Below are 14,422 nucleotides of genomic sequence, written 5' to 3'. Positions count from 1 at the left end.
AATAAAATTAATTAATATGATATGCAATATTTGTCCGATATTACTTTAATATGTATAACTGTTTTTGTATTATATTTTTTTTACAATTTATTATTCTGCATTTATAATATTTTTAGGTAAAATTACCTAATAATATAACAATATTTTACTATTTTTACGTTAGTTGTTAGTGAAATAATAACACAAATCAAGAATAATTAAATTTAATTCGAAACCATTTATCCAAAAATATTTTAAATGGAAATTTATTTTTCAGTATTTCGTATCATATAAATTATCTGAAGAATATACAGGAATAACATCTATGTATGTAACGAGCTTTTTGGCTTATATAGGATTTGCTGCTCAAGTGCCTAATATATTATTCAACTGGCTAAATGTTTTTGTACAAATTGGGTATGTATTTGAATGTATGCTATTGATACTTGATAATGTTTTAATAATCCGTGACTGTGTAAATAATTACCATTTCTTTTACAGTGGTAACTTAACAACTCGAATTGTATGGTCACTTGTCATTGAAATTATAATATTTTTAGTGACCGTAGGGCTGGCAATGACTAATTCGGCAGACTGGCCAGGAGCTTTCTTTTGGATAACTATGGCCACTGTTGTTATATTAAACAGTAAGTTATTAACAAGAACTTTTACATTACACACTAAACTACACACAGAACATAAAGATTTTTAATTATATTGCATATTGTTCCAAATTTATTTGAAGCATGTGATTCTGCTATATTCATATAAGTGATTTAATCTAAGATATTTATAAATTGTATCTTGTTTAATATTTGAACTTAAATGAGGGGCTATTTAAACCATTTTGTAATTGTTTATCATTTGCAAATAAACTATCTAGCCTCATCCTTGCATTAGTGCCGTTTTGTACTCTTACTCATCAGTTAGAACTAATTTTTTTTATATATTGATTTTTATAACATAATATAATAACTTAAATAATTAATAAAATTTTGTAATTTTATTTCAGTGGCGAATGGAATATACCAAAATACAGTTTACGGTATGGCAGCTAAACTTCCTTCGAAATACACCGGTGCTGTGATTCTTGGCTCGAATATTAGTGGTACATTGACTGCTCTCATTGATATATTTAGTGGATATATGGCAGGATCTCTTCGAACTTCTGCTATTTATTACTTCATTACAGCAATGTTCATTCTATTACTATGTTTTGATACATACTTCGCATTGCCACTGAATGTAAGTTAATATATATATATATATATATATATATATATATATATATATATATATATATTTACCTTAATAAATACATGAGTCCAAAAGTTACATAATTGAAGGGCTAGACTTTTTTTAAACTGTCTTTTGAATATGAATTTTTCAAAATATGATTCAAATAACTAATGGAACAATATTTTTTCGAATTTTACAATTTTCATGATTTAATATTGAACTATTTCTTTGGCAGCGATTTTACAGATATCATGAACTTAAGAATGAAAAGGAAAGTTGCAGCCAAAATAGAGGGCCGAAAACGCGTATTCCTTACTTGAGAATTATGCGAGATGCTGCTCCTCATCTGTTTAGTATATTTTTTGTATTCTTTGTTACACTAGCAGTATTTCCTACTGTGCATTCAGGTATTCCTTAAAACGATTTATATGGATAATATAATTTTCATAAAAATTATGAACTATATTTAATTTTAGATATCAAGCGAGTTGATGAAAACTTTCCTATTGATGATATGTTTGTTAAAATTACCTGTTTCCTAACATTCAATACCTGCGCAATGTTAGGCAGTTTTCTGACTTCATTCTTCCAATGGGTAAGTATTAATATAGAGCAGAAAGTGTTGCATTAATGATAATTATAATGTACAAATAATTATTTGTATTGATATTTTGACACGGGTTATCGTCCTTGGATTATCGAATTGTCACTATATGAATTTTTGGATTTTTTTATGACTATATATATATATATATGTACGATATATATATATATATATATATATATATATATATATTTGTAATATTTTTGCAGTCCAACCGTCGAATTAAAAAAAAAGATTAAATAACAAAATTATTTATTCCATTAAACGTTTCGACACTTGATGTGTGTCATCATTCAGTAATCAAACCAGGAAAAACAGGAAACATTAATTATGATGTAAAATTGATTGAACACTAAATTTGTGTAAAATAATAAAATACTATTAATTAACAAACGAGAAATAGGAGGAGCACATATTGCCCTTCTATATTTAATGTTAATGGTAGCCTAGCATTGTGTGCACTGTTGCACTGTTTTTGCACTGTTTTTTAATTCGCCGGTGGGGCTGCAAAAATATTACAAATATGTATCAACGTCGACAAAACTTTCATCATATATATATATATATATATATATATAGTTGATTCTTTATTTATGATTTTTTATTTATGATCATATCATAAAATATATATATATATATATATATATATATATATATATATATATATATATATATATATATATATATATATATATATGTTGATTCTTTATTTATGATTTTTTATTTATGATCATATCATAAAATTCTATATATATATATATATATATATATATATATATATATATATGTTGATTCTTTATTTATGATTTTTTATTTATGATCAAATTAAGCAAATACAATGTTATTCTTAAAATTTTGATTCACTTGTTGTTAAGTTATGAAATTCTAAAAAATAACTGGAATTTTACTCATGTTATTTATATAAGAAACTTGGAGTGCGGACTATCCAAACAGTTCATATTAAGATCTAAAACGGAGAGTATTTTTTTATCAATTTGGAATCATATATATATATATATATATATATATATATATATATATATATATATATATGATTCTAAATTGTATATATATATATTATATATATATATATATATAATTGTATATATATTTATATATATATATATATATATAAATATAGTTAACGAATTTACATGAAGCAGGTTTTTAATGTTCAATCTTTTGCAAATAATATAAAAACACCTTCAATTGAGGAGTGTTTTTGAATATTGATGCAGAGGTGTTTAGTTATTGTGATTTTATTTGAAAATATATTTTAACTGTCCTCATAATGAAATCCTTTTTAATAAATTGTGTATGATATATTTTATTCAATAATAGTTTTTTAGTTTATAATTTTTAATTTATCAAGTCAATTGGTTAATGTCTACCTTTTATAATAATTTTTTTTTATTTATTAAATTACAATAAGCAATACAAATTATTATTGCTTTTTTGCCTTCATTTATTTTTGCCGATATATGCTTGATTCAAATTGATTTGTGTTAGTTTTTTAATTCAAATCATTCGAGTCAGGATGAATGCTGGTTGATGCGTGACAAATATTTAATATATAATATGTATCAAAATTTTGTTTATTTTTTTTATTAAAAATAATTTCTATCAACTTTTGAAATAATTAAGCTATCAACATCAAGAGACAATTTTTTTATTTTATAAAAATACATCAAATAGATGAAAAATGGACATGAATTGTTGTGCAGTTATTAACTAACGATTAAATGCAAAATTTATTTAATAGAAGTATCTTATCTGTGGCTAAAAGTCTATAATTTTTGCTCCTTAGCCCAAACCGAAGTATCTGATCTACGTAGTGACGTTCCGTGTTATCTTCATCCCCCTGTTCCTGCTGTGCAATTACCAGCCGCGCAAGATCGTGCGTACGTTGCCCGTCCTGATCGCGAACGATTGGGTGTACTGGATAATAGCCATTGCAATGGGCGTGTCGAGCGGTTACCTTAGCTCGCTCGGAATGATGTATGCGCCGCGCAGCGTCGAACCTCAATACGCGGTGCAGGCGGGTATGTTGGGTGCCGCCTTCCTAATCACTGGCATATTCACCGGAATCACCTTCTCGATTGTGTTTCCCAGTGTCGTGTCGAGCTCCATTTGGTAAGAATCATTATACAGAAAATTGTTTGCCCCGCCGAAAAATATTTATGTACCAGCTAACTTTGGGTGAATATTGTGGTCTGAGTTATAGTCTGTTAGAAAGATGGATTGTGATTGCTTCTGGTGAGAAACAAGATAGTGAGTACTTCTAATCATACTTTCTTTAATTCTTATTGTAAAAGCTTAGTGCATTTTTATTCACATGTGCTAGAATTACGAGTACCCTATAATTATATACAGAATTGCAATATGATTGGTATTGCAATTGGAGTACTCTTTCAGGTCGCACTTGACATGTGTTCAACAAACCATGTGTGATGATTTTCAGGGGAAAAATTGTTTTTATATATTTATTACTATATTATTGAATAAGGGATTTTATCAATACGCAGGTAAAATAAATAATACCATTATTTCTTAAATCCTGTACTTATTCAGCATTTACATTAATAAAATATTCTTGTTTTTGAATGTATAATTCATGCATTATATATATATATATATATATATATATATATCTGTGTGTGTGTATGTATGTATATCTATATGTATATATGTATGTACACAAATTCATATGCACAATTTGATGTACGGTTATATTACTATGCTTATAGTACTGACTTTTTGGCTGTTTTATTTTTAAATGGCTGATTTCTATGTTATTTATTTGATAATACGATTTGTTTTAATCATTAACTATTAAAATATTCAATACCGTTTTTATGAATTAGAATATTTTAAATTAATACGCTTTATTATATACAATTGACTCGAATTTTGTGTTCAATAGTATCTACTATATATAATTTTATTAGTATTATATTTTTTGTGGTTAGAGATAATTAATATTAGTTACACATGTCATGTATCTTAATTTTTTTCAATAGATCAAAAATAACATGTGAAAAATGTTTGCTATGAATTTAGTGGTCAGTTATGCAACATATATTTAAAGTCGAGAAAACTTGCTATTTTTATAGAGTAGGGTATTTACACTTGTTAATGTTCGCCTTCATAGTCTTCTAATTGTTAAAGATTCAAGCTATAAATGAATTGGGCAATTACCATCTTATTGCATATTAGTTTGGAGCCAAACTTCATATTGGCAATCAAATTCATCATTCTATAAATAAAAACCTGTATATTTTGACCAAAATGAATAATCTAAATATAACTCATATATATTCATAAATATTCAAGAGTACCTGCAAATTTATTTAACATGAGAGGAAATTGCACACTTGAAGCATAATCAGTGTAAATTTTAATAAAAATAAATATTTGAATGTTATTGTTGTAAAATGCAATTTTACATTTTCTAAATGAGTGTAAACACATTGTTAATTGTTAACGTTTGATGTAGATGACAATCTGAAGTTAAATACTATACATCTTATTGAAATAAAATGTGCTTCATATGTAAATAATAATTAATAAAGCTATAAGTACGAATTTAATTCAATTGAGAAAACTTCCAGATTATGTAGTATTAAACATGTTATTATTTGTCTTCAAAAACAACTTAATTATTCTACAAAATTGTGTTTCAGTACAATATTAATCATAAATTTTGTTTGTCAACGAATTGATCAGAGAAACACAATTCTTAGAGAGTAGATGTTCTTTTATGATAGTTACTTTTATATGTCAAAACGGGATTTTTTTATATTAAAACTTACTTTTTTAACAATAGTTAATCCCAATCAGCTACCAAAATCTTTCATGATACATAATAATTGTGAGTAAATCTCTATAACGCTTTATTTTACGTCAATAAATTTGTAGTCTTTCTTTGTGAGATTGTTGACATTGGTCATTGTCAGTTTAACATTTTATTAATCTTATTATATAAAATTAATTTATGTAATAATACAATCTGCCAATAATACTTCGACAGTCTTGTAAAGGGGGAGAAAGGGTTTGATCTTGGTTAATATTAGCAATTTTCTGTATTTTTTTTTAATGGCTTTTAGGACCTCACACTGCCCAGAAACACTTAGATAAAATATGGTGAATGAGTTATTGGTAAATGACAATACAAAAATTTCATTGTTAATTTTGGTAATTTTTCAAAACTTTTTTTAAAAAATTATAACTAATGTTTAAAAAAAAAAAAAAAGTTTTTATATTAAAATATTCATATTATTTTACTATTCATAAGTAGCACAACTACTTTTGCATAATAATCAGCATTCAAATGTTTTATAATAAATATATATGATAAAAATAAGTATGTTATTTTATAAGATAAAAATCTTGTCAAACAAAATGTATGTGTGTATGTACATATATATATATATATATATATATATATATATATATATATATATATATATATATAATATACACACAAACATCAAGCAGTTTTCTGCAGCATAATTTTGTGTAACAATAATTACGTGTGATAGTCACAGATTTGTTCTATTCGACCTGACCTTGATAGTTGAATGCAACATGAGTTCTGCTTTCTAAATTTGATTTAATATGATCATGTGACATTGAAATTTGATTTCTTTACATCTGTTTATATTCAATACTCATTTAATGACGTCCAACGTTTTTCAAATTTATATATTTATTTTACAAGTTTAATTTAATTTTCTTGACAAGGCCCAGGGTGCACTATGTTAGCAGATTGTATACTATTCACACAATATGTATGAAATACATATTTTCTGTTAAAAGTATTTGAAGTGTAATTTCAATTTGAAAATACATGTTGTGTGTTACAAAGCTGATAATAGTGCACTAAGTAATTAATTTTTATTAATCGTATTTACTTCATTCTACTTCAATATGCAAGAGCATCATAAATATTTTTGTTAAAAATAGATATATTTATAGAAGCTATCTTAGTTTTAAGAGAATAAGTGAGATGATGAATTAAGGTTAGCAACTCTCTTTATAATTTATCTCAGTATGTAGCAACAAAATAAAATGCTATCCTTGTTAATCTGTATATATATATGTATCAGTGCAGTAGTCCCAAGTCCATTTTTACTTGAAATTATAAAACAAAAATGGATAATGGTCCATTTTCGGTCACTGCAGTGTGAAGTGGGAATGGGAAACCTCTCACATTATTTATCCTTGAATCGAATTGGAGTTTCATGGACCTGCCCTAGGGCAGTAATATATATATATATATATATATATATCAAAATATTAATAAATAACAATTGTTAGTAAATAATACAAATGTGAAACGCGATACTTTTACCATTGAAAATATTGGCGTTGAATTGTTCCTAATATTCTCATGAGAATGATTTAGATGGGACATTATAAGAAACAGTTGGTTCATAAAGCAAATTCATGTATTTTTATGTTTACCCATGTTTTCAGTTTTCTCTCATTTCCACTGCGTATGTTTTTCACTGCTGGCCTTAATATATTCATATCTTAATATAAATGTTGTTGTACATAAATGATTCTGATGATAAAATCAACATCATTAATATTATGTTTAACCAAAAGACCCGTATTTAATTTTACATAATTTTTGTATGTAATTTTTAATAAACTTGAACATATATATCTATTATTTTATTTGCATAATTAAATACTTTTGAAGTTTATTACAGGTGTTAACATCACAAATATATGATTTAAACGAAGTTGAACTGGAGAATTTTAAAGCAATTTTTCTCAGCTTGAAGTTTATGAGAAAAGTAATAATCCTGCATGATAAATGCAACACAAACAATTTTAAATATCTCAAAAAATTTATTGAAAGTCTCTTCACATTGAATAATATAAGAAATTAATAAAGCTATAAGCTACAATCAAGAAGTATCATGAAGCACTGTATGCCAAACTGTTCGTATTAGTTGTTAATTTAAAAGCAACCTCATTTTGAATGAAAGTAAAACTATAGATAACTATTAGTATATTGATGGTCTTCGTATCATTTTTGCACAATACAATTTTCTCCAGCAACATTGCCTCTATAATTATTATTTTTACACAATTCGTTTGTAAATCTATATTAAAATTCCATTGTCATGTTAATTCACAATTGTTAAGAAAATTATAGAAGTCTGAAGGCCATTGGTTTAACTAAAACATTTTATGTTTTAAGCAAGTTTTCCCGTCCATTTTCATTTTTATAAAATATAAAAATTTGTTTTATGGGGTGTAAGAAATCATTTCACACAATTTGGCATACACTGTCATTCAGAATTTACACTATAAAATATTTAATAAATCACTATGAAAGTGTCATATATATAATTTAATATACATATACATATACATATATATATATATATATATATATATATATATATATTGCAATAAAAAATTTATCCTTAAATCTAAGTTTTGAATAATATTTAAAATAAAATAAATTTATATCGATTTCTCATAGTCATTAAACTTAAAGTACGATTCAACAACATGAAACATATGTGCTATTGCTAAAATAAGTCACATTGTTTTTTTTTATTATACATAGATATTATACCCCGCTGAGATTGTTTCTCAAAATATGGCTATATGCTATGAAACAATAGCATAATTTTACATCACAAAAACTTTTTCAATGTGTTTAATACCATACACTTGCTGTGTTGTAGGGCACATTATAACACCATTACTTTGATCCGCTATATCTTTAATTGCCTATGAAAATAATCAGGAATATTATGCATATATTTATAAACTACATACTAGTAACTTAATTTGTATTACCTTTTCTCCATAGACTTGACCATTTGGCAGCATCATAGGAAGATTATGTTCATTTAGTGGCTGACCAGTAATTCGGCAAACAAGTCGAGATTGTGCGCAATGCGCATAAGGAAGGCCCATTGCTAACTGATTTAATGGTCCCTGACAAACAGGGCAACGGTAATTACGAGCAGTTATTGAATAACATTGTGGCGTTTTCAATGCGGATAAACCGACCTGTGAAATAAAACCCTTAAGTTTGAAGATAACCACAACCAATTTTAAATAATATCGTTGAATATTTCGAGTATCAGTACACACTCAGCTTATTTCAAAGTAATATTTTTTTTATGCCTTTAGTGAACAAAAAAATCTTAAAATATTAATTTAACTTATATACTAGAAACTTGTTATAAGAAAAAAACAGTGTATTTTTTATATTCATATTTTGCATTTACCTGTAAAGCTACTGCTAGAACTGATTGACTACCCAACTGATAAAGACGATAATTTTCATGTCTAAATTGAATAACTAGATCTGTCCAACGACTCGGATCGAAAAGAGATCTATATGGTTCTAAAGCTGAAAACATCACAATATAAATTTACAAGTTAATAATTTATTATGTTCAATTGAAAAAATTAATCAGGCATATTTCTAAGTTCTTACTTGTCGTTACGGGAAAGGCTAACAGAGCCATACAATGCCCGATTTCGCAAAGCTGATCCTTTTCGTACGCTGGGAATTGCTTTCTCGCGAATTTGACGGCGTCTAAGCGTCGATCCGCTTTAATCAGCTCCACGAATTCCTGAACGCGCAGCTTGAATTCCATCGTGGAATTAAGTTTTCTTAATTTCGATTTATTATCAGCACACCAGGCTGCGCATTTGGCCGTGCGATGTTTGGCCAGGTCTTGTTCGACTTCACGAGACATTCGGAATATATCGACGTTGGTCAAGTCACGCAAATTGGTAGTGGTTGCTAATTTCTCAGCGGATTCGTAATAACCATGGTGCAAAAAATGCTCTATCAGCATTCGATCCAAACGAATGTGACGCCAATGGTTCATAGCAGCCTATCGATATAATAGGCAAATCAATTAACAAGTCATGAATTATTAATCGAATAAATACGATTGTGAATGATATTGAATAGAAGAAGGTTTGGACAAGATTAAACAATAGAGGAAATCATACTATAAATGTTTAAAAAAATAGTTTTTAACATTTTATAATTTATTCCATCGCCAAGTTAGAGCATTGTTGTAAAGCGAACCCAAAGAGTATATTGTTTTTCCATTTTGACGGTAAACAACTAATGTGTAATTATTATTAGATGTAATGAAAAAATAGTTTATTTGAACAGTATTTATTAAAAGAAATTTGAACGGGTATGAACCAAATGCAAATAAAAGAAAATCATATTTTTTTTAAATACGCTTGATATTGTATTTCCTTTACATATCAAGCGGAGTAATTAATTGAGCGATTTTTTACATTATATTGAACCAAATATAAATTTTCAATCCATTTGGCAATGTAAAATATAATAAATAATAACAATCATTAAGATTGATGATGTTACAGAATAAAAACAGCTCGAGAACACACAGCCGAAATCGAGAAAATTATGTTGGACTTATACTCTGGATGTTATATTCAATAACAAAAAATCGCAACAAATGATCAAAGGCCAAATAAGTAGTTTGATACTACTGGATAAGAAAGAAACACAAAAATATTAATTTTTTGTTTTTGTAAAAATGCAAACAAATTTATTTGACATATAAGCATGGCACATATTGTCACATTACGTAATAAATAAAAAAAACGATATCAAGAGAAGTGATCTCATCACTCTGCAATTTTTACGTTATGATTTAATCTGCATTGCAAATTAAGTTCCCAGAAGCAATTTAGTAGTCTAGGAAAATATTGCATACGTATTTTATTGCAGTTTTTAGCGACATTAAAATTTGGATTTGACGTATTTAAAAACGTTTATATCGCTTCACATCAACCAGTAAATTAATTCATTAAATTTATCTATATATATTTTTTTTACATATTTTCAAACATGCATTATTCAAAGGGGAATCAAATAGAATATATATATATATATATATATATATATATATATACAGGGCCGGTCCTGGGGTCCTTAGCGCCCGCATGCAACTTTTTTTCTAGACCCCCTCCCCCCTATTAATTTTCACCATTTTATAAGTTTATCATTAAAATTATATACTTACATATGTTTTAAAAATTAATTTTTAATTATTCTGGATTTAGTACACAAAAAAATAGATATAATCTAGAAGGGTATAAAATATATTGATTTTAAATTTATTTATTATTATCGATATCAATAAATAAAACAATCCCTGTCATAATTTCACATTTTAGTAATATTCAATATGTAGTAAATTGGTTAAGGGTGTAAGTTCGACTACCATAGCAAAAGAATTAATATTTTTGTTATAGAATTTAAGAAGTGCATTTCAGAAATAGTATTTATTATTTTGATATAAAGATCTAGATATCAAAATAATAAATACTATTTCTGAAATGCATTTCTTAAATTCTGTAACTTTCATTTAACAAAAATATTAAGTGAAATAAATAAAATTAATTTTTAATTATTCTGTATTTAGTGCACAAAATATTAGATATAATCTAACAGCGTATAAAATATATTGATTTTAAATTTATTTAGAAAATCGAGGCGATTCGGGGGTTGATTAAAATCAAGTATTTTGAAATTTTCAATTATTTTTAACGTATGTGCAATGTTCAGATTTAAAAAAACTAGCATTCCATTTTCAAACATAACACTCGTATTTTATGTTGGATTTTTTTAAATTTTAATTTAATTCAATTTTTCATCATTTAAAATATCGAAAATTGCGTCGTAAACTTCTCCTTATTGATATCGTTAGAGCCGTCATATTCGAGTTCCAGCTTGTTGTTTTAAAGTTAACTTTTTAATTTATTTTAGAAGTATTGTTCAAAAATCAGTAAAAAATGCAAAGAAATTACACATTTCTTGAACAATATTGAAATAAAAACTTATTATATTTGATATGTATTATTTCTGTATAGTTATTAATTATTAATGGACACCACTAGGTATAAAAAAAACCTTAAGATTTTCGTTTCAAAGTAAATTTTGTTTCCATTTTTCATATTTGTTCCACGCATGTCTTCAACATTCACAGTTTAACAGATGCGAAACATTTGCACCAAAAACAAAAGTTACAGTTCAATTTCTCATAATAAACAAGTAATTTTCTAAGCACTGACTCCCCATTTTTTATAATTTGTTTATATTTTTTAACAAGTTCCGATTCAACTAAATCAGCTCGCCATTTTTCGTCAATAATGCCCAACAATTAATTTAATCTTTCGCAGGTTTGTGCTTATGGGATTGAACACTAGATAATTTATTTTTTGATTCCACGGTAACTTCAAACAAAAAAAAAAATGATAAGTAGATTAAGCAATAAAGAGAGCTGTTATTGACTAATTTGCAGAATTATTAATCGGTTAATTGTTTTTACTGATATCACATTGCAAAATAATTATGCTTTTTCTGGCGTCTCCGTATCCCTAGTTAAGTTAAATTATTTATTAAAATTTATTAAGTATTCTAAATTTTAAATAAATAATTCTAGATTTTATAAAAATAATAAAAATATAAATATTATATTATAAATTTAATTTCCGAAACTCGTTTTGGCGTCCCCTAAGGCTTGCGCCCGCATTTTTTGCATGCAACGCATGCAAGGCAGGACCGGCCCTATATATATATATAGATATATTATATATATATATATATACGCTGTAAGAATTTGCACATATATCTCAACATCAAAAATAACTACTAAATCATATATATATATATATATATATATATATATATATATATATATATATATGCTATAACTATAATGTGAAAAATAAACTTTAAATTTATTATTACTTTTTCTATTATACCAGAATTTTGTTCAGAATACCACTACCAATCATCACTAATCTGATAAAGAATTGTACGAAAATTGAAAAAAAAATGTTAATTAAAATCACATGAGGTGACCTTATGTTAAACTCATAGGCTAAATCTTTCCCATATTTCTATTTCCCGTTGTAGATAATGCCATTAAGTTACATGTCAAACATTTGGTACAATTAAAATTCTCAATTTTTATTTGATGTCAGTCCTTTGAAATTTTCCAATGTCAAAATTAATTACATAGATCCTACAAATGTATGTAATGTGTGCAGGTATGTATTATCTTTATTATTTTGGCCAAAGTTTTATTAACTGTGTAAGTGTATTTGTAAATTGTTTATTTTAAAATTGCTGATATTGCAAACATTCATTATAGTTGAATTCCTCATTGTTCAATTCCAAAAACAAATTAATATTCTCATAACAAGCATATACATATGTGTGCGCTATTAATAAATCATGCACATTTTCAATGTTCATCATCTCTTTATTTGTTGATATTTTTATTTCTGTTAACAATGGAGACTAACACTTACAAAAGGATTTATGAAGAAACAGTAAAACAATGTTTGATAAACAACGTTTGATGCATCTAAAATCGCTGTATTTTAGATTTTTAAAAGATTATGTGCATATATTTTAATTAATCAGTTTGAATGATGATAATATAATGACCATGCTCTCTGTTTTCACACAATAAAGAATTTTATAGAAAATTCTTGTGTTAAATACATATTCTTAAATCTAGAAAATGATTAGTGGGACATTTATACAGATTGGAGACATTAAGTTGATTAAAATGATTTGTATTAAGTTGATTTAGTTAAATGTATTTATTCAAATTACTATTTATTATTTATTCAAATAATATATAAAAAATTATTGATAAATTTAATATCTATATAACAGTTTATAGTTTAAGTATTATGATTCTATATGGTTGCATTACTAATCGCATATTAATAAGATGCATGAATTAGTAGAATTTTTAACTTTTATTTGTTTTCAGCTAAATAATATTTGTTTTATATTTTTTTACATAACATGTATTTTGTACATTATTCTGTATAAATAAAATTGTCAATATCATTTAGCGTTTTTGAGTCATATTAAATTAATACTCATTTAATTTAGTAAAATAAATAAAATAATAATTTTTACTAAATGTAAAAATTGTGAAAGTGTAAATATCAAAATACCTGCGATACTTCAGGGCTGAAAACAGGGTTTGGAGCAACATGTTGTTTTAGATGTTCAAGTCTTCGTTTACAAACATATCCAGCCTGTATCTCTTCAGAAATGCTCTCCTCAGCTTTTCTCTTCAAAACTTGAAGTTTCTCCACGACACCCCCTATTAATTTCGATATTTCCCCAGCGTTTTTTATTGACAAATTTTTCTCCAACTCTGCTGCTGCTGATTGGACATGACTCATTTCTCTATCTAAAGTTTTTTGGGCAATACGAAATTTCTTATTCAGCACCTCATACGGCACCTGAAAGACAATAAATATTATGTCACAAAGTTTATTAAATCGAACAATGGATGCGTATGTTGCACTGCGTCATACTTTGGACCAAAACGAGAAAAATATTTCCACATACCTTTAAAGTAGGGTGCTCTAGAGCTCTAACATCTGCCATTATATTTGGCTTCTAATTCTACGCTAAAAAAAATTATTACAAGAAAAAATCACTATCCTATGAACCATATACACTCTGCATGAAATGCACTGTACGAATGAATAGAAACTGTCAAACTGTCATTAGCGCTCAGCTGAGCTGCT

General features: G+C 26.3%; 2 protein-coding genes across 2 annotated transcripts in view; one reads left to right on the top strand and one right to left on the bottom strand.

The window, feature by feature from the left end:
• Positions 1-4,159, top strand: part of LOC113377406 (equilibrative nucleoside transporter 1) — a 43,568-nt gene extending 39,409 nt beyond the window's left edge. The window contains exons 5-10 of the mRNA XM_026617721.1: positions 257-396; positions 481-626; positions 992-1,224; positions 1,454-1,625; positions 1,695-1,813; positions 3,630-4,159. Of these exons, the coding sequence (XP_026473506.1) occupies positions 257-396; positions 481-626; positions 992-1,224; positions 1,454-1,625; positions 1,695-1,813; positions 3,630-3,959 (1,140 nt within the window). The 3' untranslated portion in view covers positions 3,960-4,159. The remainder of the gene's footprint in view (positions 1-256; positions 397-480; positions 627-991; positions 1,225-1,453; positions 1,626-1,694; positions 1,814-3,629) is intronic.
• Positions 4,160-8,280: 4,121 nt separating this feature from the next.
• On the bottom strand, positions 8,281-14,422 carry LOC113377189 (macrophage erythroblast attacher). The gene is made up of 6 exons (XM_026617415.1): positions 14,241-14,422; positions 13,838-14,131; positions 9,297-9,702; positions 9,085-9,209; positions 8,648-8,863; positions 8,281-8,578 (listed from the first exon to the last, which is right to left on the bottom strand). The coding sequence occupies exons 1-6, from the start codon at positions 14,277-14,279 to the stop codon at positions 8,477-8,479; spliced, it is 1,182 nt and encodes a 393-aa protein (XP_026473200.1). The 5' UTR covers positions 14,280-14,422; the 3' UTR covers positions 8,281-8,476.

The sequence above is a fragment of the Ctenocephalides felis genome, unplaced genomic scaffold (assembly GCF_003426905.1).
Source record: "Ctenocephalides felis isolate EL2017-DRISC unplaced genomic scaffold, ASM342690v1 CF-g0.4_SCAFFOLD_01886, whole genome shotgun sequence".
Classification (NCBI taxonomy): domain Eukaryota; kingdom Metazoa; phylum Arthropoda; class Insecta; order Siphonaptera; family Pulicidae; genus Ctenocephalides; species Ctenocephalides felis.
Note: the sequence above shows the minus strand (reverse complement) of the source record. Positions and strands in the feature narration are given on the sequence as shown.